Genomic DNA, 26,041 nt, shown 5'->3' with positions numbered 1-26,041 from the left:
TTCTTGACTTTCTTTCCTCTTGCCCACAAAGCAGCCAGGGCACTATGCCAGGACCTGACCTTTTTTATATGAAGGCAAGTCCTCAGCAGAATGTCGTTAGAATTTTCTTATTGTGGGGAAACAAAAGGCCCCTTGAAGCGGACCCCTCACTATCAGCCACAATCAGCTAGAGCCACAGGCCCACTGGGCGGTGCTGGTAAGAATGCAGGCTGCCCCTGCCTGGGCTGCGAGGTAAGCGCAGGCCACACACACACAAGCACGTCTGTTCTGTTGCAGACACTGGAACAGTTGTTCGTACATGCTCACAGCTCAAGCAGAGGTCACAAGTCTGTGGAATCCACATAATAACAGTGACTGTTCTAAGTCCGTGGGTTGTTTTTGCATAAAAAATATTTATTTCATGTTGAGACTCCTGTGGCTCACAGAGCGAGGCAGAAGCTGGGGGCTGCAGAGATGCTGCGCAGGACATCGCATCCAAGGTCCGTCCTGCAGAAAGGCTCCGCCGCCCTGTTCTGAGAATTCCCATGGCTGCTTCTGCGGGTCTGCAGGTTTAGGCCCCACTAAGAGCCATCTGTCAGGGATAACGGCTCCTGACAAGACTGACTGTGAGAAAGGAACCACAGCGTTCTCCACTGAGGGAGCAGTGTTCCCTGGATGGCCACCACCTCGGCCAATGACATCTCTGGAGTCTGCAAACTCTGAGCACTCCGGGAGAGAAGCTTCTCTCTGCCTGTACTAGACGCTGTTCTGTCCACACTGACTGCACCTCATGTGCCTTCTGTGTCTAGATGCTTCTATAAGGGAGGCGTGTGCTCTTTGAAGTATTTTCTTATTTTCATTCTACATTATAAAAATTTACTTTTGCTCACTATGGAAAACATGAAGATGAAGGAATGATGAACAATCCCCCACTCATCCTCTGGAGGCATCCCCACGCTTCATGCATTGGGAGTAACTGTTTCCTGCCCCTCTCCTACATATCCACGTGTACCATGAGCCAGTCGCATGCCTGAGCACTACCTGGTAATGAGACTCTTCCTGGCAACGTGCTAGTCCACTTAAACACTAGCAGCTTATGCAAGCTCAGAGCATTTCAGCTCCTGCAGCTATGACTCTGCTTTGACGCCCACTGTGTGCAAGCAGCTGTGTGAATCTCTGCCTTTCCAGAAGATTCCTACAAGTGAGAAGACAGTGTCTGAAAGGTGCGAGGCCCTGACCAAGCCAAAGGGTACCTAGAATACAGTCTTCAGAGCCAGAGCAGACGAACACAGCTGGCAGAGGTGCACCCTAGGCAGGACAGGTGTTCTCTGGCCCAAGGCTGGCCAACAGAGGGCTGTCTGCCGCTGAGTGACTGTGACTTACAGGTTTAACATCAGCAAACTCCAGAGGTTCTGGCTTCTAGTACTAGGCAGTGGCTGCCCCTGAGTGCCCGGCTAAGGAGGAAAGACAGACAACACCAAGCTACTCTGGATGGAGTGACTGCTTTTATTCAGGTTAGGTCTAATCACCCCAAGAAAGACCGAGGCTTACATTTTTTTTTTTTTTTTTTTGAGACAGAGTTTCTCTGTAGTTTTAGAGCCTGTCCTGGAACTAACTCTGTAGACCAGACCTCTAACTCACAGAGATCCACCTGCCTCTGCCTCCTAAGTACTGGGATTAAAGGCGTGCACCACCACTGCCAAGCCCCGAGGCATAGTTTTAAAGAAAAATATTCATGAATCCAAGTTAGCTAGTAGAAAAAGGTGCCAAATGTAGACCTTTCTAGAAACTAAGTCCATTTTAAATAGAAAAAAAAAATTATGTGTGCATATGCACACATGTGCAGCCCAGGTATGCCTTACATGTATGGAGGTCAGAAACCACTTTGGGAGTTGGTTCTTGCCTTCTGTGATGTGCCCCAGGATCAAACTCAGGTTTCCAGGCTTGGCAGATAAAGGCTTTATTCACCGAACCATCTTGCTTGCCCCTATAAGTTAAATCTTACAGGACACAACTCTGTATTTCAAAAGTCAGTCTGTATACGTATCTATGCTCCATATGAATTAACATATACCTACCAATTTAGTTCACAAATAATCTAATAATAACAAGTGCTTCATACACCTTCATCATCCTACTACAAGATGAAAGCCATGAACTAGAATTGTGCTTAATCAGTTTAATGTGATATATATTTGCAATTTTTATTATTTATTGAGTGTATGGGTGGTGTGAGTGACACAGTGTGTGTGAAGTCAGAGGGTAACTCTGGGGAGTTAGATCTCTCTTTCCATTCTGTGGGTTCTGGGGGCTGAACTCAGGTCAAGTGCCATTATGTGCTGAGTCATCTCACCAGCCCAAATGTGATGTTTTAAAGTGAAGACTGATCCCTTTTGAATTATGCAGCAATCTTCAAATACATATGTGGATAACTTCTTTAATATGCTTCATTCTGATCCAATATTATCCTCAAATTTCAATTCTTTCGAATTCCAAGGCTCATCTTCACCATGCTATGGAAGCCTTTAAGTCAGTGATTCTCAACTTCCTAATGCTGTGACCCCTTAATACAGCTCCTCATGCTGTGGTGACCCCAACCATAAAATTATTTTATTGCTACTTCATAACTAGTTTGGCTACTGTTATGAACTGCACTGTAAATATCTGTGTTTTTCTGATGACCCCTGTGAAGGGGTTGTTTTACACCCACAGCTGGAGAACCACGGCTTTAAACACATGAAACACAAGACTGCACTAACCTCTGATTCTGGAACTAACAGAAGCACTATTCCATACACACTGAAACCTGTTCCTCTGCATTACTATAGTAAGGGGAAAAGCACTGGAAACCAAGGCTTTGTTTTGTTTTGTTGTATTTCTTTATTTCCTGTGCAATGGTATTTTCCCTGTAGATCTGTGTGAGACTGTCAGATTCCCTGGAACTGGAGTTACATTATGAGCTGCCATGTGGGTGCTGGGAATTGAACCCAGGTCCTGTGGAAGAACAGCCAGTGCTCTTAACCACTGAGCTGTCTCTCTAGGCCTAGACTGAAGCTTTAAAAGCCAATAAGTAAATGTTTGCAAGGAGGTGACAAAGCTTTAATCAAAACGTGGCTCCCTGAAATAACTACATTCTACATAAATAACAGCATCTTTGCCATAGACAGATGCCCAGTCTTGCGCATAGAAACTCTGTTATTTAGATGACCAAATGGTTACATCATGTGATTCCCTCAGGAGTCTGGCTGATGTCGGAAAATGGTAAGTGAGACTGAAGGAGACTGGCCAGGCTGCTGGGTGTGGGGGAGGGGAGAAGACAGTGGCTCAGGGGCCAGGCTGTCCTGGGACAGAGCAGCGTCTCAGAGCAGCTGTCGTATCTGCGTGTCATCTCCTAGAGCATGGACCCTGGGATGAGCATGAGGGCACATGAGGGCAGCTGAGGCCACTGAGCAGAACCTGGGATCAAATAACCCTGGGGACAGGAGGTCCAGAGCATGAGAAGCCCGGCGGCTGGGGCAGCCTCGTCTCGGGTCCCTGCGGAGGCAGGAGAACACCATGGTCTGCGAGCTAAGTCACCCAGCACACATGACAAGTGCCCTGAGTCTGAATGGGGCTCAGCAGACGTGAACCAAGTCCTGCACTCACCATGGTCTGTGCTCTCTGCTGACTCCCGTCCTGCGGGCTGTAATAGAACACCACGAGCCACAGCAGGTCTGCAGGGGGCTCAGCTTCCTCCCTCAGCAGCTGCTCCATGGCCAGGTCAACCCATCCTCCAAAGTGGGTCAACAAAAACCAGCTCTCGAAGGGGTCTCGCTGGGACCTGGAACAGAGCAAGACACACATGGCAGCCTCGATTCGATCCTCGTCCTTTTGTTCACAGTAACTTTAATGTTTGTGAACTAGTACTTTAAATTGTACTTACCCACTGAAGAAAGACCCTCAGAGACAAACTGGATTCAGAAAACCTTTGTGTCTCACCTAAGCCCATCACAGGACAAACGCAGGGACCCTCCCATGCACACATGCAATGATATTTATGTCTTTATATCCAGGCACCTATAGGATTTTAGGCTCTGAGAGAGATCTGGGGACTGTGGGGCAGCATGAGGAGGAAGAGGTGAGGCAGCAGCAGAAATACACTCTTCTCACAAGTGTTCTGGTAGTGTAATGTGTGGGGTGCACTGTTTCAGCTCTGCAGTCCTGACAGGCACAGCACAAGGGTGGAACAGCCTAAGCTCCTGAGGAGAACCTTCGTTAAACAGGAGCATCATGGCCTCTGCAGTGTCTGCAGGACTTGTGGAGTCCCCACGTTCTAAGCATGGTTCTTGCCTTCTAGTCACTGTCCTATACCTCCCTTAGAACGAGTGATTTCTATGTTTTAAATCATGTTCGCAGGACTGAAGGGAAGAGGAAGGCAGGTGCCATCCTGTCAGAGGAGGATGACATCACTGCACAGGCTGAAGGAGCAGGGCTGCACAAGTCCCTCCCCCTCCCACAGACCTCATCAGCGAGTACACTGAGTAGCCAACCCTACTCACAACTGACCTTCCCCTCTCTTCTTCCGGGGCGGGGGGGGGGGGGGAGGGTGGTGTCTTACAGCTGCTCCACACCCTTTCCTATAAGATACCTCAAGGCTCACTGAGTGCACAGGCACTGGCAATGACCCCACCCGACCACCAGCCTTTGTGTGAGCTGTTATAAGAATCTGCCAGGGAGGAATGTTTGATGGAGAAAGCATTCAATCATACATGTGAGCACAGCAGCACCTACGGTGCGGTCTCAATCATACATGTGAGCACAGCAGCACCCACGGTGCGGTCTCAATCATACATGTGAGCACAGCAGCACCCACGGTGCGGTCTCAATCATACATGTGAGCATAGCAGCACCCACGGTGCGGTCTCGATCATACATGTGAGCACAGCAGCACCCACGGTGCGGTCTCAATCATACATGTGAGCACAGCAGCACCCACGGTGCAGTCTCGATCATACATGTGAGCACAGCAGCACCTACAGTGCGGTCTCGATCATACATGTGAGCACAGCAGCACCCACGGTGCGGTCTCAATCATACATGTGAGCACAGCAGCACCTACGGTGCGGTCTCGATCATACATGTGAGCACAGCAGCACCTACGCTCGGCACACTAGAGGAACTCGGAGAGGGGACAAGAGGGCCTTGGGCAAATGAAGAACACGCAGTCATTTATCATCTGGATGTGAGCAAGCTCAGGACTGGAGACACTATGAGCTGGGGGCGAGCCTGTGTGGGAATGCTTTTGGAGAGCAGCTCCCGGAGGAGGGCCTCCACCATGCTGCCTGTTCGCTTTGGAGACTTATTTATTTTTACATTTATATGTGTGTCTGTGCATGTAAGTGGCCACAAAGCCCCCAAAGGGGCATCAGAACCTCTGGACCTAGAGTTACCTACTGTGGGTGTCAGGAACCGACCGAGTCCCCTACAGAATGCATGTGCTCTGAACCACTTAGCCATCTCTCTAGCCTTGGAGAGATTAGAGAAATAATGGCAAAGAATAAAAGGGGGTGGCATACAAACAGTTAACATTTCCTCCTTCTGATCAGGAGCTCAGTCTTCTTCCTAGAGAACCAGTGACAGCTTCATGTGGTAGCCAGGAGCTCAACATGTGGGGCGCTGTTCATTTCTGGAGCCTCTCTCCTTTGCAGACCTTACTAAAGCTGACTATGTAGATGCCCTTGCAATGCTGGCTGCTCACTCTGACCCACACTTTCTCCACTTCTCACTCACTGACAGTCGTGTGCTTGTCTGAGAGGGGTCGAGCAAAGCCTTCAGCTGCCAACCTGCTCAAAGAGGTCAGGGTGCTCACCCATGAGTGTGGTCTTCAACTGCTTCTCTGAGGAGCTGGGAAATGTGCAGCAGAGGCTGGAGCCGATGCCTCTGTGGGATAGCTGTGGGTGGAAAGAAGTCGGGGGGAACTGAAGGAAAGCCAAACCCATGGGGAGACGCCCGCAGCTTAGACTGAAAGCATTGTGCAGAAATGCCCCCGCCCCCGCCATTCACAGAACCCATGTCATACTTGTCTCAGCCAGGATCTGTCTCTGAGTCAAACTTCAGTTTCTTTTGTTGTCTTGTTTGAGACAGGGTCTTACTATTATAGCCCAGGCTGGCCTTGAATTTACTATTTGTCCGCCTCTGCCTTCTAGGAACCAGGACTATAGCCCTGCATGCCAGGGCTGATTTCAGGTGTCTTTACCTAGAGTACACAGAAGTCAGGAAATCTTGGCCAGCCTTGTTGCAGATGCTCTGCATTTTTCTTCTTTCCGTATTCTGGCTCCGTCTCAAATTTGTGACATCAAAATACTATTCAATATGGTCCATATTGAATACATCATCAAGGACAAGAAATGGCTAGCTCAACTGTTTTGCTGGGGTGTGATTAGGCCAAGGAAAAAGCACAAACAACCGTGCAAACAAACAGAACTTGTGTGTGTGTCTGGTTTCATACCTGCCTCTGAGCATCTGATCTGCATGTATCTGTAGCTAAGATCAACCACGGACAGCTCCAGAGGTAGAGAAGCCACAACTGCTGGACCCACAGCAGCCCCTCCCTGAGGCCAATGGCATTTCCTCCTTCTAGTACTAAGTACGATTTTTCCTCTCCTGTAGTGTGAAGTTCATCAGCAGTGACTTTTTACGACCCAGGACCTCACCGTGAAGGATAGTTCTGATGAGCAGGCTTACACACTCATCTCTCAATGTGTAGGTAGGATCAACGCCTAGCTGCTCAGTTTTTGCTTAAAGTCACTTGCTGTCTTTGGGGGATGGGAAGGCAGACAGCTTGAGTTCATGCTGTGAAACATGACTGCATCCAGGTCTCAGAACCTATGCTCCAGTGTGTTAGGAGCCTCAGGCTTACACAGTGGGCTAAGGACAGTCACGGTCCTACTTTTCTCTTCTGCTGACACCTTTTCCTACTGCGTCCCCACTGCTGATGTCCCCACTGCAGACGCCTTTTCCTACTGCGTCCCCACTGCTGATGTCCCCACTGCAGACGCCTTTTCCTACTGCGTCCCCACTGCTGATGTCCCCACTGCAGACGCCTTTTCCTACTGCGTCCCCACTGCTGATGTCCCCACTGCAGACGCCTTTTCCTACTGCGTCCCCATTGCTGATGTCCCCACTGCAGACGCCTTTTCCTACTGCATCCCCACTGCTGATGTCCCCACTGCTGATGTCCCCATTGCTGACGCCTTTTCCTACTGAGTCCCCACTGGAAAAAAAGAGAAAGAGGAGAAGGATGACTGCTCCTAAGTATGGTGGAAGAGAAGATTTCAAAACCACCATGCGGGCATCCCACTGAAGCCAATGTGGTCACCCCATCCCAGCTCTGCCAGAGGGCTCTGTCACGTAAGTCACCTTGGGCAGAACCCTACATCTTACAGAAAAAGGTAAAGGTATTTAGACTTTGTAAAATGCCTTGAAACTCTCGACTGTCCGCTTACCTCAAACAGATCTTACTCGAGTATGGGGGAAAGAAGCTATAGTGGCCACAGCAGGGAAACATGAGCCTCCTTCATCCTTCCCTTCCTGTCACAGCCTTGTTACAGACTGTCAGCTGGCGTCAGAGGGAAAAGGCTCCTTTATGTTCCATAGCTGAGACATTCCCTAAACATGAGCTCATAGACACAGTGCAGATCAACACCAGATTACAGACATGGCCTAGAGTGGCAGATGAATCAGAAAACACTGGGGCCTAACAATAGAATTTTACTGAATCTTTTCAAAATCTTCTCCTTGGCTTGGATGAAAAAAAATCTCCCTGAAATTCAGTGCCCTCATCCTTCACTTTATCCTTTGTTCTATAACAAGGCTGCATGGAGAAAGAAAACAAACAAAGCCGCTGTTGCATTCTGACTCAGCCTGTCCCTGAGCCTCAGCAAAGCTGCTATGGATGGACAATCCCAGCAGCTGGGCTCTCTTCTTTTCCCTTATCACCCCTGGAAGTGAAGCAGTATTTTCTGAGGAGGAAGAGAAGACCTGGGAGGCAGCCACCGTGACACAGACGAAGGCACCTCAACTCACCTTCTGGGCGCTGGGACAGCATGGCAGTGAGGGATGGAGCACCGTATGGGAAGTAGGTCTTGAGGGAAAACTTCATCTACAAGAGTCAAAATGGAAGTGGCATGAACGCTGGGACTGGGGGGCGGTGAGAATAAACCTCTGGCTGCCTCAGCCCCAGAGACCAGACCCACTGTCCTAACACAGCAGAAGGTATCCTCATTTTATAATCTCTTAAGAGGCCAAACAACATCTTCTGGAACTGAGGGCAGGCACATCATCTTGCTGCCATTTTTACCGAAGTTTCTGCTCACACAAGTCCAGCCACAAACGCTATCTTCTATTTCAGAGAGAGCTGCTAACACCTGTGGGACAGGGCCTCACTGTGGCATTGATGACAACCAAAAGCAGCCCTACACTAAGAGCATGAGGCTGTGCATACCAACTGCATCTCCCAAGGGCATGGAGGTTTTGCAATAAAACTAACACAGGTAAAGTCTACAACACACGAGTTACAGGTTCTAAGTATAAAGCTTGAGAATCTTGGGTGAGCATGTGAATCCCCCTGACCAGAACCTCCTCATGACACACAGAATGCTGCTGTCACCCTGGGGAGTAGGTCAACCGCCAAACCCTAGGCTTGCAATCAATATTTTAATTTCAACAGAGATCAAGAATTACACCCCAAATTGCGCACAGACAGACACACCAAGTATGCATGCTTCTGATCTAGTCTTCCCGGTCACAGGACTCATGCACCAGGAGTTGCTTATCTGCCCTCAAAGATGAGTAGAATTAGCACTGCTATGGACACTCATGTCTTTGTCGCAGGTCTTTGCAAGGGTGAGTACCATGGAAGAGGTAACTTTTCAAGCCCAGCAGTGCTCCATCCCCATCACCGGATGAGAATTATCTGCCAACACTGGGTGCTGTGGAACTCATTGGCTTTAGCTGGTCTGCCTGGTATGAAACATTCCTTCACACATGGTTGATTCTGAGCTTGCTCTGTGTGGCAGGTGATGCTGACCCCATTCCTGTGCTCAGCAACAATTTGAATAGCGCTCTGAAGTGTGTGTCCATTAAAAAAAAAGCAAAAAACAAAATACTGGCTGTTGCTTCCTACAAAGTTGCAAGAGACAAAGTCTTCCAGGATGAATACTGAAAATGTCCTTGCCTAAAACTAGGGCCCAGGGTGATCTCTTACTCCTAGACATACATGGCAGCAGTCAGTGTCTTAAATCAAAGGCACTGTAACTCCAGTGCAAACCCACAGCACCAAGGCCAGCAGACACTCATGGCAAACTCAGAACAACATTCAAGTCAATGCTGAGAAAAAAACTTTCTCTCATTCTCTGCCCTTACTTGGGCATCCCAGAAGTCCAAACAAGGACAAGGTTTGCCAGAGGTCATTTCCTCCCTGGGGACACCAAGAGTGCGGTAAGGGAGGACGGCACATGTTTACCGCTGTGCTCACAACCGTGAGTGCCAGCCAGATGCCAAGCTGGGAATCATCAATGCTGTTTCCCCAGGGAAACAGGGATGGCAAGAGTAAGTCACAATGTGTACGGTTGCCTTAGGAAGCAGGAACATCTGCTAAACCCTGAGACCTCCACAGCCTTGGGCTGAACACCCTAGCTCTGCCCTCCTAAGTAAAGCTGCAGACAGCAGCAACAGAGAAAGGTGTAGTAGGCAAAGCACCACAAAAACATCCCTGTGAAACAGGAAAATCTCCTGTTTCACATGGTCATTCTAACCAGCCAGCAGCCCTCACAGATGCTGTCCAACCTCTCTGCTGAGGGGAACTTGGAGTCCTTTGAGCTACTGGTGGTATCTAACTTCTACTACTTCTTCAAGTCCCTCCCTGTCTCCACCTCCTGTCTATCCGGGGCTCTTGGGGGAACAAAAACAATGACCACTGAGTACACCCAGCCTGCAGTTTCTATAGTACATCCTAGGTAGACTACACAATGTTTCTTGATGGCCACGGGGCCAGCTGCAGACATAAGAACAAGCACAGAGAGCGAGGAGGCAGGGATGAAGGCTAGTGGGGATTCTCCCTCCAGAGAGATGGCCAATGTGAAGACACAGTCAAGACACAGCAGTGGTCAAATGGTGACAGGCACAGGGTATGGGGGAGGCAGACAGAATCTTTAATAATTTTCAGTTAAGTGTTTCATCTCTGCAGGAGCTGGGAGTGCAGCCAGTGTCAAAGCATGCGCCCAGCACGTGTGAGGCTGTGGGTGGTCTCCAGCACCAGAAGGACACAATTTCTTAGAATAAAGATCCTTTCCACCCATTTCCAAATGTCCACCGCAGCCTCCTTTGCTCTGCAGGGACTGAGCAGCTCACAGTGTGATGTACCTGCTTGTGCTCTTTTTCCAGAGCTTCTGCCAAGCACGACATGAAGACCTGAAGAGCGGCGAGCACCTCTGGGGCTCCGTCGGTCTCCAGCAGCACAGACCTGGAGAGAGCAAGGTGAGATAGTGACACACTCCCCCCACATCACAAATCCATGCCACAGCTTGAGCTGCATCTTAGTTCTCCTGGGTGAAGGCAGGAGGAAGCACCCCTGCCCATGGGCTGGCTTCTGTTCTCAAGCTCGTTAGTGTTCATGAGCACAGCGCCAGCAGCATGTGCTCTGCTTTTGTCACCAGGACAGGACTAGCTGCCTGGAGAGCAACACCCTCGGTCGGAATCACCAGAGGGCTGAGGAATCAGGTGTACGTGGGTTTGGTTTCCATCCATATTTATATAATTAACTTTTTTTTAAGAAAAAAAATTTTCTCAAACTTTGACTTAAACAAAGACACTAGCCTGACTTTTTACATCTGTGGCCATTTAAGTTAAAGTTGGTATGTTTTAATGGTAACACAAATGGTGAGGTATTGGTTGTAAAACTTCCCTTCCTAGGTCTGGAGAGATGGCTCAATGTTAAGAGCACTTGCTGCTTTTCCAGAGGAGTTGAATTCAACTGCCAGCCTCCATATCAGGCAGCTCACAACCCTCTGCACCTCTGCGGGCACCTGCACCCATCTGCATATACCCACACAGACATGCAAACACCTACAGATAATTACAAATAATAAATCTTTAAAAATTCCTTTCCCGGAGCCTGCTGTCTGCCCTGGAGCCCTTCCTCCGTGTCTTCTGTGAGAAACAGGTGGCTGAAGGCAGCCCAGACCCCAGCTGCTCCACCCACATGGGGCCGGATGCTTTAGTCTGTCTTTAGGACTGCACTGCTACAGTCGCCATGATCCTCCAGAGCAGAGCCCACCCGGTGTGGTACATACTCCTTACCTGTCCTCAGGACCCAGAACCACCATGCTGTTGAAATGTGGGCTTGTGCTGCCTTTCAGAAGGCTCTGCTCAGAATAGCTGTGTCTTTGGCAAAGCCCAGTCAGCCCTCCTGTGCTGAAGGGCTGTACTGCTTGCTTAACCTGTGTGCATATTTCACTAATTCAATTCCACTCCTCTACCACTGAGTATATAAAAAGGTTCAGGAATACCGCCGCGTTCCTACTACTACTGCACACTAACTTCTGAGTTTTCACCACTAACTATCCAAAAAACTCAAGCCTCAAGACAGTCAAAGACTACTGCAAGGATTCCTAATTATGTTTGGAAGCTGAGCATTTCCAGACTGACTACTCCCAAAGACATTGTATTTACCTGAACATTTCATCTACAATCCTGAAGATGGCAGGATGGCAGGCTGCTTGAGGCTATAAAAGGAAAAGACCGTGAGACAGTGAAATACAATAAGTGTCCATCAATAGCAACTTTAGATGATGAGGAATACAAGGGGTCTATGGCTGCTCCAGAAAGGGGGCACGGTCCTTTTCTAAGCAAAAAGAGCACTGGGTGCATTGAAAAACTCACACATAAAATGCCAGCAGTGGGCAGGGGCTGTGGGCAAACTTTACTTCTTTTTATATTCCTATTATATCCTCTATTTTCTCTAATAAGCCCATATATGTAGAAAAAAGTAAGTTTCGTGAGCAGTTACAAACCACTTTATGACTCAAGCCACGAGACCTGCCTTAGGACCTCCTCAGCTGGCCTAGAGGCACCCCAGCGCTGCCTCCACCCCAAATTGTTAATGAGCACTAAGTAAGAAACACGGGTCTTATGCTGGGCATTCAGTGCAGGACATTTACCAGTTAACAGAAAGCACAGCTGTGACACACCCAGTGACGGCCAGCTCTCTAGCCCTAGAACAGCCTGTTGGTGGGTTCTTGATGGTTCCAATCCAAAGAAGCTGGCTCCCTCAGTGGGCCTTACCAGTGTCCACACATTTTTTGGTCAGAACATAACACTTGAGTTTATAAGAGATTTTAAAAATCCCATTTGCATTATAAAACTCACAGTGGCACCCAGATATGCATAGGCCAGGCTCTAATGAAGGGAATTTCTGAGTCATTTTGTGCTTGCTATGGCTAGTGTTGAGAAACATTTCTCATCGCCATCTTAGGCCCTATGCGTCACTTTTCTGAAGAATTCCGAAGAAAGCTCAGTGTCTATCTCCTTGTGAGTTCTGCCAAGGCAGCTTAACTTCAACATGGAGTATGTGCCATCCAGTGGTCATATGTGAGCATTACAGACTGCCATTCAAAAACATTTATGATTTTCAAGTTAATGCTTTCTGACTTTGAAGTAAAGTAACCACGATTTCTAACCCTTTGTCAATATACTTCTTTATCCAAATGAAGTGAACCTCAGATTCTCATGAACATGTCACCTACTTAAGAAATGGACGACAGGTTATTTCTTGACTCTGATCTCAGAAAGTCATTTAATTTGCCTGCTCCTCAGCCTCACTATAAACACTTAACAATTGTTAGGAGATTTGGACACAGGCCCAAAAAACACTGAAGGGGTTTCTATGTGATCATAATGGAAAAGTCCAAACAGGAGAAAAGCAAATTGCATGTCTTAAAAGAAATAGAAATCAGCTAAGTTTGCCAGGATAATTCTGTTTTACGTGGGAATGCACCTTCTAGCCCCCCTTCCCCCCAGCCACAAGACCAGACCAGGATTCAGGAAGGTAAAGTTATTTTCTTTTCTCCCAGCCCCACCCTGGCCACTGAACACTGGAGAATCACGTGGGCTGATGGTATGGATTTCTAAATAGTAAAGAAAAAGAAGATGCAGGAGGCACCTGAGTGACCACCAAAACCACAGGAGGACACAAGGAAGGGTGTTCTAACCTAGTTTGTCAAAGAGAAAACTGGATGAGCTTTGCTCTGATGCAATGGTTTCCTTCTGAACAGATCAGCCAGGGATCCCACACACCCTCTCTATGTGGTTGGACTCTACAGGCAGATGTCTTTCTCTGTAAGGACTCTAGATCTGTGGTTTCTCCCAGCTTCACATGCTACTTTAGATTCTACAACAGGAAGAGACAAGCAGACGGGGCACCTCCTGAAATAGCCAGGACAAGGGGTTCACTGAGAGAATCCCTCTCCCCTCCTTACTGGAGGTCTTCCCAGGACATCATTTCAGTGCTGGTACATTACTTCCTAAAGATCAGAGTATTCCCAGGTCCCTGTGGCACACTTAAGCCAATTTCCTCACCAGAGCTAGAGCTCTCATGCATGCTTCTCTGAAAGTCAAATTCTACCTCTTACAGAATCCCTGTGAAGAGGAGACAGATTTAAATCCTCTGCAGAGTGTTTCACAGGTCATCAGAGGGACATCAAAGGTCACTCTGCATTCCAGGGATCTACAGCTTTGCCCAAAACATGAAATCTGTGCAATTATCTTTTCTACCAAAATAAGGGAAAAGAAAGAGAGAAAAGGCAAAGATGCCTCAGGTTCCTTCTGCTCCTCTGTTTTTCTCCATCCTCCCAAATCTTGTTCCTTCTCAAACCCTCTCCTCCATCTGACCTAACAATCTTCACATGGTGATGGCTTCATGCCAAGGAAACCACGTCGTCAAGAGACACCAGGACCACTCTACTCCTTTCCTGCCTCCACGTTTCAGTAAGCACTGGAGGGTGGACAGATGATGAAGGAGACCTGTGGCCCCCTCCCTCTCCGCTGGGAGCCAGAATGTCTCCATCTTTCCTTTAGGTTCCCCCTCCCCAGGACGGCTCATTCCCATCCCTCAGCAGCACTCCGCAAGGAGTCAACATGGACAGCACAGAGCATCAGCGAGACAGAGGCGGGGAGCTCTGCGAATGGTCTGGGCTCCAGCTCAACCGTGGAGCTCACTAAACTGCTGTTCTCGTCCCAGGGTGTCAAGAGTTGTTATAAGTACCTGACACTCCAGAGAGAACACACAGCAAGTTTCTCAGGAAGAAGACACATTTTTTTTTCTATCAACTGTTTTCAGATTGTGTGTGTGTACGTTTGAGAGACAAAGAACTAGAAAGGAACCTCAGGTGATTCACAGAGAAAAGAGAGTGCCTGAGTCTAATGAAGAACCACAGTGAAAGCCACAGTCTTCTTTCACACAGAACCAGAAGGGAAACAACAGCTCAGGTTCAATACTTAAGGATGGATTCTTCTTTCTCGGCCCATTTTAATGTTGTCTGATGTCAGAAAATGGTCATTTGAGAAAGTGAGCTGAGAAGTTTCCCTTCCAATTTGCACACCAGAGGGGAGCCAGCCCCCCCACTCTACTGACAAGAGAGACATCCCTCTTTGTACAAAGACATGAGTTAAAAGGTGGTGACTATAGTTATCAGAGACACAAATATATACAAATTCAAACAAAACAAAAATAAAAGCCTCTTCTAAAGGAATATTCCCCATAGGCTTCAACAATAAAAACTCTTTTACCGAGTTAAAAAGTGATTTAGCTTTGAAAAAATCTACCTATATAAAAAAACTTCACATTGATAGTGTAATAGGCCACTTTCATAGATACATACTTTCGTTGTGGCATTTTCTTTTCTATTTTTAAAATGTTAAACATAAAACTAAACAACTCTTCACATTTTAGAATCTATTTTGCTTTAAAAGATTCATGTTTCTTGCAACAAATTTGAGCTTTCTTTTTAATCTTTACCAGATGCTGTTTATACTACAAGCAATTTTTTTCAGTACCCCATAATGCAATTATTGTTTAATTAGTGATAAATCTGTCATTCCTGGGCTTAAAACCTTAACAAGTACCAAATGTGCTCTTATGTTGTAAGTTTACGTGAGGTCTCAGTGTCAGGACAGAGAAGCAGGGGTGCACACTGTGGGATGCCCAGCTCCGCACACTGGACAAACTCTTCCAGCCCTGGTCCCTGTGTCCTGCCACTGCTCACCTTGACCTCTCAGTGGGAGGGGCTGTATAATCCATTGTGTTTTTGTGGTCTGTTTGTGGGCCTCTTCCCCTCCACCTTCCAGTAGCTACAACGACAACCCCAGGAGTGAAGATTATCCTGCACCCTGGGCTTTCTTTGGGGACAGTATTGGGGCATCTAGTGCCCTCGTGAGGCTGACACTGGAAAGCGCAGCACAGACAGAAGCCCCACAGCACTTTTCTGGTACACCAAGGCCAAGTCTTCCTCTCCAGCTTTGGTTTAATTACATGTATCACATTAGAGCTCAGGCAGGAAGTACTTCAAGAACACTCATGGAAAGGCAGGGAGAGAAAAGGCTGGAGCACTAGTGAAAGCTGCTCATGTTGAGGACAGGAGTTACCACTTGTACTTTAGCAATGGGATTGTGCAGGGGACTTTCTGGGAAGTTTCGCCTTCTAAGGCCACAGTGACTGCCCTCTGAAGAATTCCTACCCAACAGAAGGAACACACTGAGGTGTCTGGAGCTCGCAGAGACAAAGATACTTTTTACTGAGCTACCAATTCTTCTAAGTAAGATAATTAATGAGAATAGTCTCCGACTTACAAAAGCCTTACCTGGCCTCCTGCCTTCCATGCACCCCTTCTTTGGGGCAGCTCTTCCAGGCCCTAAAGTGGTGGCTTCTAGAAGGCGGTCAGCTCACAAAGAGTGCATGGAGGGCATGGGAACCAGCGTGCCCCTGGCTTTGGCACGTAGCACAATGCAGCAGCCAAGCACAGGCCACCCTCCCATCCAGTCGGCCCTTTTCATTCAAACTGAGGACCTAAACAATAGCTTTCTGGGCTCCACACACAGCAATGTAACAGGAAAACAAGGCCAGCCTGGGCAAAGAGCAGAGTGCCTAAAGGGCTGCATAATTACAAGTGGCTTTCACTACTTCTGACGTCAGTGTTTAAGGTCAGGTCTGAGGCTACGGATTACGGTCTCCTGCTGACTGCTCTGTCAAAGGAAACACAAGACCATCTGTTTTTGAAACTTTTAGTCTGCAAAGTAAATGACAAACTGGGGTTAATACCCTGATCTATCTGGGGCCACCAACTATGGCAGGCAGCCATGATCTTGGGGCAATGAAGGGTAGAGAACCAAAAGTTGGACCTCAAACATAAACAGGTTTGGGAATGCATTAATATTCACAAGTTTCACACACGTGCACGCACACACATCTTGTCTGGAATTAAGGTGACTTGAAACTAGTTTCTTATTATTCATTGTCTTACCAGAAACTGCCAGGCCTCTCAAGTATCCAAATGACCAAAGGACACTCAAGGAGGTCATTACACTTTGCACAGCCCTTTTTTATTCTTTTTTCTTTCTCTCTCTCTCTCTCTCTCTCTCTCTCTTTCTTTCTTTCCCTTCATTTGGGTAACTATAGAATTTCCAGAAATCGTTCTGGATAGTCCCAGGAGATGGGGATATAATTAACAGTGTTCCACACAGAACACAAGTTATATAGACCATCACACTTTAATTACTGTCAGAATCCAGCGCTAATGCAATTGGCATCAGGTTTCTTGGGCAGCAAAATGCAGCAGTGGAGCTGGGTCTCCCAGATCTGATACTGTGAATGGCCCTGTCAAGGCCTGAAGATGCTGCACTGTGATAAATGAATCAGAAGATGCAATTAGGAAGCGGGCTCTTCAAGTTACCCCTGTAATCACTCAGCCAGGTCACGGGGCTTATTCTATCCTGCTGGGTTCTCTGGCTCTGTGGGTTCAATATGGTGGAGGAGAATACCTAAGCCAATCAGGGGCGTCCAGCTTGTTGTCTGTATTGTAATTATATCCACAAACCACAAGGCATAGAAGGGTCACATCCTGGTAATGCCACAATAAATTAAACCAAATAACACACCCTCAAATCCCCCCTCAACCATAATAAAAGCTCTGAAGCTCCCCACAGATGATCCTGATAAACTCCTTGTCAAGGACGGTTCCGCCCACAGCAGTCGGCCTGAGGTTCTCTATACAATGTCTTTGGGAGGGCACTTTGCTGTGCTCACCTAGGGCAGCTTGGGCCCAAGGCTCCAGGTAAAATGGATCCAGACAAGGTTCAGAGAAGAACCTGTAACATCAACAGTCACACAGCCCATGGGGCTGGGAAGCTTTCCACTGAGGGGAGATACAAAGGACAGTTATGAGCAAGCTGCAAGCCAAGAACCCAGGGCCATCAGTTTGCATTGAAACCAAGATAGACCAGAGATAAAGTAAAAAAAATCTCAATGTGCATATTTAATTTAGGAATAAAGGCATTTACCAGACAAAGTAACTTACTGCCTTAACTTGGAAGGGACTGTCAGCGGGCTTCCGGAATCAGCTACAAGATCTTTAAGGAAGCTGCACTCTGATTTCTAGCCTTAAGATTCTATGTAACTTTTGAAAATGGTGAGAAGTAGCAATCATGAATGCAAATGTATGTTCACATGCACACATGTGAGAGAGGAAATTCAAGCAACTGCTGCCCTGTAACTGATTCCCTTACAGTCTCCGATGTGAAAAGGTACAACTACGCAGGGCAGCCAGGCAGGCAGCCTCAGCACCATCCTTGGTTTAGGCCACGACCGAGGCAGACACATTCTCCCGTTTCCTGGCCACTGAGCTGAGATAGCACTATCCTGCACTGCTATGGAACTCATAGCCTCCATCAGATCCCCCAGCTCACAAGAGCCACTGAGAACACAGAGAAGGCCACTGAGGTTCCTGTAATGCGCCACTGCACCCGAAATGCTCTGCTCCTTGGCCACATTGAACATAACGTTAAGTTCTACATTTTTTTTTTTTTAGCTTGAGATAGGTTTCTCTGTCTGGCTAACCTGGAACTCACTCTGTAGACCAGGCTGGTCTCCAACTCACAGAGATCCACCTGCCTCTGCCTCCAAGTGCTGGGATTAAAGGCGTGCACCACCACACCTGGCTCAGATTCCACTTTTAATAGGATTCACATGACTGTTGTGCCAGCACAGACTCCTCTCTATAACCATGCTGGGTGGCTGAGGTCACAGCGTGTGGTGTCCTGGGCCTTCCACTCTAAACCCTGACACTAAGAATCTGGGATAAAATACCTTCGAGAAGAGGAGACACCGGTGCCTGCAGACTGCACTTGAGACACAAGCATGCTCGCTAAACAGGCGCTGGCGGCTGGAGGCCTGCCTGGGTGAACAAGCCCTTTAAGTCCACTGAGGACTTCACCAGAATCTAGGCCTAGGCAGCTTCTTCTGTGGACACTGGCTGATTTCTTATCAGCGCTCTGTACACAGTAAATCTCTTTCATATTTCAGTGGTCTTGCTACGTTGCCCAGTCTGTTTTTAATTACATTTCATTTATTGGGGGGGGGGTGGAACATGTCATAGCACATGTGGGGAGGTCAAAGGGCTGGGTGTGGTAGTTGGCTCTCTCCTTCCGCCCTGTGGGCACTGAACTCATGTTGTCTGATTTGACAACAAGCACCTTTACCCACAGAGACATTTTGCCCACCCAATCAAACTGATAGAAAATCGGCTCAGTTGACTCCCACTTGTGCCTTCTAAGTAGTTAGAACAAGTCAGTGAACCACTGGGCTCAGTTTGGTTTGCTTTACACACACACAAACACTTCCACACCTCTGCTCATTCTTCCTTTGTGTATCTTACAGGAAAGCAGTTCATTTGAAAGATACTTTTGTCTCAGTCTGTCTTAAATAAGAGGTTCTGCCCTACTGGGGAAAACATGATTGTTGGGGGGAAACTGTCACTAGATATTATGTATTCTTTTTCCTGGGGACACTGGTTCTTACAGAACCCCACTAACCAAGCTAAAGGCAGACACTGACTGGCCAGGCCCTGACCACTGCCTGGAAGTCGGGCCATTGGTGCCAAGTCCTTAGGGCTCTTGAAGGAAGTGGAGGCTTCGGTATGCAGAAGCTTCACCCCCCCCCCCCAAAATATGCACACAAATCCAACTGGGTTTGCTGCTTTAAGCATTTTTCTGAGCTCTCGTTCGTTTCTCTCTAATACTCAACTTTATCCTCATGGAGAGCTGTAGGTTCAGTTTCTAAATTTGTATTAACTGGTTTTTCTTCTCCCTTTTCTATAAGAGCCCCTGTTTTAAGAACATGTTTCTCACACTAAAATGAGAAACAGTATTTTTTAAAAGCCTACTTTGCATCTCTGGCTCTTCAGAACCCTGGGAAGTACATTCTATACAAGCTATAGGTAAGGACATGGCCTGTCTGTCTTCTGTAAAATGGGGCAATGTGGTGGAACAGAGCATCAGGAGGTGAATGGAGCGAACACACACACACACACACACACACACACCCCATAGGAAAGTCCTAGGGCATTAGATGTCCCTAACTAAATATAAACGGGAAGCATAAAGGCCCCAGCTCTGGTCGCACTTTTTACTTCTGTCACTCTTTAACTGAAGGCAATCCTCTCAGCAATTCGTTTAAGGGTTTTTCTTGTCACTGAAGTCCAGCACGTACCAGCAATGACTCTTTTATACAGCACTCCATCTCTCTCAGGCAATTTCTCTTGCTGGAGAGCAGCTTTTCAAAAAGAATCAGCACTGCTTTTTCAAGACTGGGGAGATGGTGAAACCAGAGGCTGACCACAGAGGACACGGGCAGAATGATCTTTCTCCTTTGAGCAAGAAATAAGCAGAAGGTTAAACAGAATAGATTCCTGAAAAGACATCAAAATGAGCAATGTTCAAATGGCAATCACTAATCAAGTGTGTGAGACGTGGTTTTCTCACCATGATCTTGGCAGCTGTCGATATTGATGCATCTACTTGCAAAATACTATGGCAATCTCTCACCTAAAACCTCGGGAACCCTTAGAAGGTGAAGACTGCTTCCCAAAGCATATACAAATACATATCAAAGAAAGGGAAAAAGGAAAAATGAGATGAATAAAATCCCTGTGATATCCAGGAAATAAGGACGCAAAGTTAAGAGGCAAGCTATGTTTAAAACTGAACTAGATTGAGACCGGAAATAAGTCCATAGTCCTAAGGAAGTTACCTGGCCCTTCATAGCCTCAACTTATCTGTAAAACCAAATTGGCTAGAAGGATCCAATGTAGCAGTGCATATGTAATACACAGACAGCACAGACCACACTGTGAATTCTCAATAAATAAAAATGCAAGTCTTAATGGGAGATGGCCCAGTTGGCACATAGTAAATCTTATGTTACAGCCAAACCATGTCATGTAGCTTTAGCTTAGTATTTTATCTTTTGTGTGTAGTCTAAGTACATGTGACAATGTGGCATATGTACATGTGTGTATTTCCATGCACGCATGTATGCAGAGGCCAGATGACATCAGATCTCCTCTAGTAGGCAGGGTCTGTTCCTGAACATACAGTGCATGGTTGGTTTTGTTTTTCCTTCTCTTGGATAGACAGGCAGCCAGCGGGCACAGCAAGAGCACCCCCCTGCCCACACACACTGTTGGGGCTACAGGCATGTCAGGGGTACTGCTCAGCATGAGGCTGGCACCCGAGTCTCCTCAATCTAGGAGTAAAGATATACCCTAGTCTGTGTGTGACAAGCTCATAATTATAAACACAAATGCCTCCGACTCTCAAAAGTGTTGTGTTCTAACTTAAACAGTTGCGACATGTCACATAGTCACCTTCTGTGGTCAGCTGGTGTTAATCATCCACGCTGCCAGGAGCTAATTGTACTTACTTATCTCATCCACTGTATAGATGCCAATCTCCCCTTCATCTCTCTGGATACCACACTGATATCTACCACTTCAATCTGACTCTGATGCCCACTACCCATGGCTACTGCGGTCATCAGTAAGAGACTCATCCACAAACTACGAGTCTTCTGGTTAAAAACAGCTTCCCACGATCCCTTCTTCGGGTGTGTAACAATTTGGTAGAGCAGGCTCAGAATTTACAACAATGCTCTAACAACAATCAGCAATTCATTCTAAAAGGAACAACCAGGAATGGTAGGATAGAGGACCCAGATAAGACACACGGGGGTGGGCTCAGGGTTTCTATGCCGTCTCCAGGTACACCAGTCTTGCGGTGTCTTTGTGTTCACCTGGATGCTTTTCAAGTCCTGTGGCTGAGCTGATGTATGACCAGCCACTGGTAATTACGCCCAGTTCTAGTGGTCACAAGGCTGGTTGCTCTCTGCTCTTAGCCCTGATCCTGAAGCTCTCCAGGGGCCCAGAAGACTCACCCCTTAGCCTAAACTTACATATAATTGGAAAAGGCTCCCTATCACTCAGGAAATCCCAGAAGTTTTAGACGCTTGGACAGAGACCACACATGTATCTTTTACTCTGTCATAACATAGAAGCCCTGCATCCATCTCTGCTTTAAGCACAGGAAAAGAAATCTCTGCATGCCGTCATCAGGCTCCCCAATGTTCCTGAAGCACTGGATTTGGGTTTAGTTCAGAGAACATGACACACTCAATTACTAACACTCCATAGATTAATGAAAGAGTCTCAGCAGCCTTCCCACCTCTGCAAGAGTTTAGGTAGTCTGCAGACCTGGGACAAGACTCCTGGGTATGAATTTTATAAAAAGTTAGGTTCGACATTTAAGTCAAGAAATCAAAAGGTTCCTCTAGGTTATCTAAACCACAAAGGGGAACCAGCATGAATTGTTTAGAGGAAACAGCCCATTTCTGGAAAATACATGACTGTATTTGGAAGCCAAGGCAAAAGACGCCCAGTCAATTATAAAACACAGGAATTCCACCGTGTGCTGTGGTAAGCAGTTGAGAAGCTGAACATAGGGCAAGGCTGCTTTGGTCAAAGAAAGCTGTGGTTTCTAGCAGGCCACACAGCCCTTCTGGGGAACTGTTCAAGCTGGGAGGGGTGCAGGGCGTGGAACAGCAATCTGCACGGCTCACTGAGTCAGCCTCCTCTGTGGACCTGTGGCGGATGGGCTCTCCACAGGAAAGGTTCCAGCCAATGTGGCTCTGGGTTGACTCACTAGTCTGAAGCTGTTGGAACTGGACATGCTGAGGACCACCCAGCATTTCTGGACAGTCTGTCCCTTGTGGATTAGTAGACATAACTTTCCAAACCAAATAAACTGTATTAGTAGCTGAGCAAGAACACTCTATCGTACGTGAAATAGACCAAGGGCGGGCAGGCTCTCACCCTGGGCTCTGGGCAGCATGTCTCCCGGTCCGTAATTTCTGAGACTGCTGTTGGGGTTTACAAAAGATGCCAAAGGTGGTCTGCTTTAAGGCTGACATAGAAATGCAGGTGAATTACTATAATCAGAGATGGAGCTTTCCACTGTGCTGTGTTGTATAAAAGGTGCGAGTTGGTGAGAAAACCATAAGAACCTCAAGGACTCAGCTGAACTGCAGGTGGTGATTACTCAATACCAATGAATAACAAAGGTAATGCAGATTTCTCAAAAGTTGAGACATACTGAGTAAATTATGAAAGAAGGATTGAAGAAAACAGAAGAAAATGACTTCAACTTTTCATGTTTATTTATATGGGCATGTATTTATGAGGGTGTGGGGTGTGTGTGTGTGTGTGTGTGTGTGTGTGTGTGCAGATGCCCACAGAGGCCAGAAGAGGGCATTATGAGGGTATGGTGTGTGTGTGTGTGTGTGTGTGTGTGTGTGCAGATGCCCACAGAGGCCAGAAGAGGGCATTATGAGGGTATGGTGTGTGTGTGTGTGTGTGTGTGTGTGTGTGTGTGTGTGTGTGTGTGTGTGTAGATGCCCACAGAGGCCAGAAGAGGGCATTATGAGGGTATGGTGTGTGTGTGTGTGTGTGTGTGTGTGTGTGTGTGTGTGTGCAGATGCCCACAGAGGCCAGAAGAGGGCATTGTGAGTTGCCAACACGGGTACTTTGAACTTTTGCACTGAACTCGAGTTTTCTGCAAGAGCACTTGTGTGTTCTTAGCCCCGAGCCATCGTGTTTGTGTGTGTGTGTGTGTGTGTGTGTGTGTGTGTGTGTGTTTTAAGACAGAATCTTGGTAGGTATAGCCCAGATTGGCTTTGATTTGTGGCAATCCTCCTGTCTCAGTTTCCTGAATGCTAGACCACATATAGTTCTTGTTTTAACCTCTTTTGTAAACATTCAACAATTTAACCTTCTCTGAATTATTAGCTTTCATAGAAAATGAAATATGTATTGTATATAAATGTTAAGAGTTATATATGGAAAATGGAAATACTCTACTAGGAACTCTTTCATTTCCCAAATGTAACGAACGATGCAACAGGATGCCTGAGATGGACGAGAAGATGACAGCCAAGATTTCAAGATACAAGACAGTAACTGGAGTTACAAAAGCCTAAAGGGCACACATAGGCAACACAGCAAATGCTGCTAGATCACAGAGTGAAGGTGAACAGACAGACAGGTGTACTCACAGGTAAACAGGAAGCTGTAACATGCAAAGATGCTGTTCTCTAACCCACACACTTGATGAGGTATCTTTCCAGAGGCCAAATCACTTTTAGAATTTATATGGAGGATAAAACAAGCAACACACACACACACACACACACACACACACACGCACACACACCATTAAACTACAAAGAAAGAAAAATGAGAAGAACTAGAATTATGTTATTATAAACACAGAGAGGCAAGGCAGACCCATCTGCACCCAGGAGAGGAGCAGAAGCTGAGGAAACTCTCAGGCTATACCCTGGTGGGAAGGGACCGGCATCCTTTACCACACCAGAGATAGCCAAATGTTCTGCAACCTCAAAGTGGAGCAAGGAAACCTACCATTTTAGCAAGTACTTTGCAAAGCCAACTTACAGCTTGAAAGAAATATAAAGGAACTTATGAACCAAATACAACAGGAAGCTTTGAACTCTGATTCTAACAATAAAAAAAAATTACATAACAGGAGAACTTGGGTCCTGATTAGCTATAAGGTGATGAGAAGGAACTAATAACAATTTTCAGTATACATTATATATGGCTTTTAGACTTTTTACATTTATTTACGTATTATTTAAGTATTTATTGTGTGGAGGCATGGGCAGCCCACAGAACACATGTAGAGGTCAGAGGACAACTTTCAGGAGCTGATTCTGTCTTTCTTTCAGTGGGCTCTGGAGAAGGAACTTTTGTTACCAGACTCATTGCAAGTGTTCTTACCCCCTAAGTCATCTTCCTGGCCCTAGAGGTCTGTTTTGAAAAAAAAACAAAAAATGCTTATATGTTTAACAATTCCTATTTTCTGTCTAAAGCATTTAAATAAACAAAGAATTGAAAGAAATATACGTAATACCCACCAAGTTATCTTGCCAGACCAAATTTAAGCTTTGAAGTGGAAATTAGAACCTTAGAAAGTCTGTGACAACTTTCCAACACTCTGTGACATGTTAACCAGGCTGGCGGTGAGAGCAGCAGCTGATGTTTTCACCGTACAGTGGAATGTGCAGCACCGGGAGATGTACATGATAAGGACGGAGATTTTCCAAATGAGTCACACATCATGCTACAAAGCCATACAGAGGTGCAAGACCTAAACTACAAAACAGGCTATGACTGTATGCATGTGTGTACATGCATGAATATGGCGCATGTGCACATGGAGAGGCCAGACACTAGGTGCCTCCTGGAATCACTCTCTAGTTTATTTCTGAGACAGAATCTCCAACTTGGCCTGGAGCTTCTGATCTGGCTAGGTTGCCGCAGGGATCGTCCTGTCTCTGCTTGCCTTTCACTAGGATTACAGGTACATGTCACCACAGTGGGCTTTTTCTGCATAGGTGCAGGGGATCTGAAATCAAGCATTCCTGCCTGTATTGCAAGTACTTTGCCAAGTGAGCTACCACCCCTGGCCAGGTCAGTAGATTTTAATGTAACAGATTATAAACATCCTATTAATACAACCTTAGATCCCACACTGCAGCTCACGTTTAAAATCATGACCTCTCAAATTTAGGTCAAAGCAAACTCTCCACTCCTGTCGCCAAGGCTGCTATGGTAGCACTGCCATTTTAATTATGCCACTGTGTGAGGATAGGCATTTACATCAGTACATCCCACAGACTGGACCTAGCTTTCCGATGCCAGGCAAAGAGGCTCATAAGACATAAAAATAGTGTTACCTGTCAATCAGATTATCTCTGTCTTATAAAATATCACTGTTTGGCCGGGTGGTGGTGGCACACACCTTTAATCCCAGCACTTGGGAAGAAGAGGCAAGCAGATCTCTGTGAGTTCGAGGCCAGCCTGGTCTACAAGAGCTAGTTCCAGGTCAGGCTCCAAAGCTACAGAGAAACCCTGTCTCAAAAAACCAAAAAAGACCACTGTTTGTTGTTACTATTGTTACCGTTTCTGATGCTGTGCACACCTGCAGAGGCCAGAGGAGGACAACAGGTAACTGCTCTATCACCCTCCATCTGATTCCCTTGAGATAGGGTCTCTAACTGAACTTGGATCTTCCCTTTAAAGAGTGGTTGACCAACAAGCCCCAGAGATCCACCAATTTCGTCCCACACCCAGTGCTGGACTCCAGTGTGTAAAACCACGTGCAGCTTTTATGTGGCTGATAAGCATCTGGAGTTGTGCTTGCTCGGCACTCATATCTCCCACGCCATCCCCACAGCCCTTCAGTTCTGTTTCCAAATGCAGTGAACTTCTTTGGAAGTAATATTCTCCCTTCTCTTTCCTCCTTCCCCTCCTTTTGAAGGGCTGAGGATCAAATCTATGTTTCAATGCTGGGCAAGCATTCTGCCTCACTTCTATAAACATTGACTAAATTTCTGGGTGTGGTT

General features: G+C 46.7%; 1 protein-coding gene across 1 annotated transcript in view; it reads right to left on the bottom strand.

Annotated features, from left to right (window-relative positions):
- The window catches only part of LOC121453457 (Fanconi anemia group C protein homolog), a 77,861-nt gene that overhangs the window by 4,966 nt on the left and 46,854 nt on the right, over positions 1-26,041 (bottom strand). Inside the window, exons 7-12 of the mRNA XM_041660256.1 lie at positions 19,775-19,931; positions 11,689-11,741; positions 10,381-10,480; positions 8,044-8,119; positions 5,828-5,909; positions 3,625-3,799 (exon numbers count right to left, since the gene is read on the bottom strand). Coding sequence (XP_041516190.1) covers positions 3,625-3,799; positions 5,828-5,909; positions 8,044-8,119; positions 10,381-10,480; positions 11,689-11,741; positions 19,775-19,931 — 643 coding nt within the window. The remainder of the gene's footprint in view (positions 1-3,624; positions 3,800-5,827; positions 5,910-8,043; positions 8,120-10,380; positions 10,481-11,688; positions 11,742-19,774; positions 19,932-26,041) is intronic.

This window comes from Microtus oregoni, unplaced genomic scaffold, assembly GCF_018167655.1.
Source record: "Microtus oregoni isolate MIOR12 unplaced genomic scaffold, Mior012 000011F_ref0000422, whole genome shotgun sequence".
In the NCBI taxonomy this organism is placed as follows: Eukaryota; Metazoa; Chordata; class Mammalia; order Rodentia; family Cricetidae; genus Microtus; species Microtus oregoni.
The sequence above is the reverse complement of the archived record's forward strand: the minus strand, read 5'-3'. Positions and strand labels throughout refer to the sequence as shown.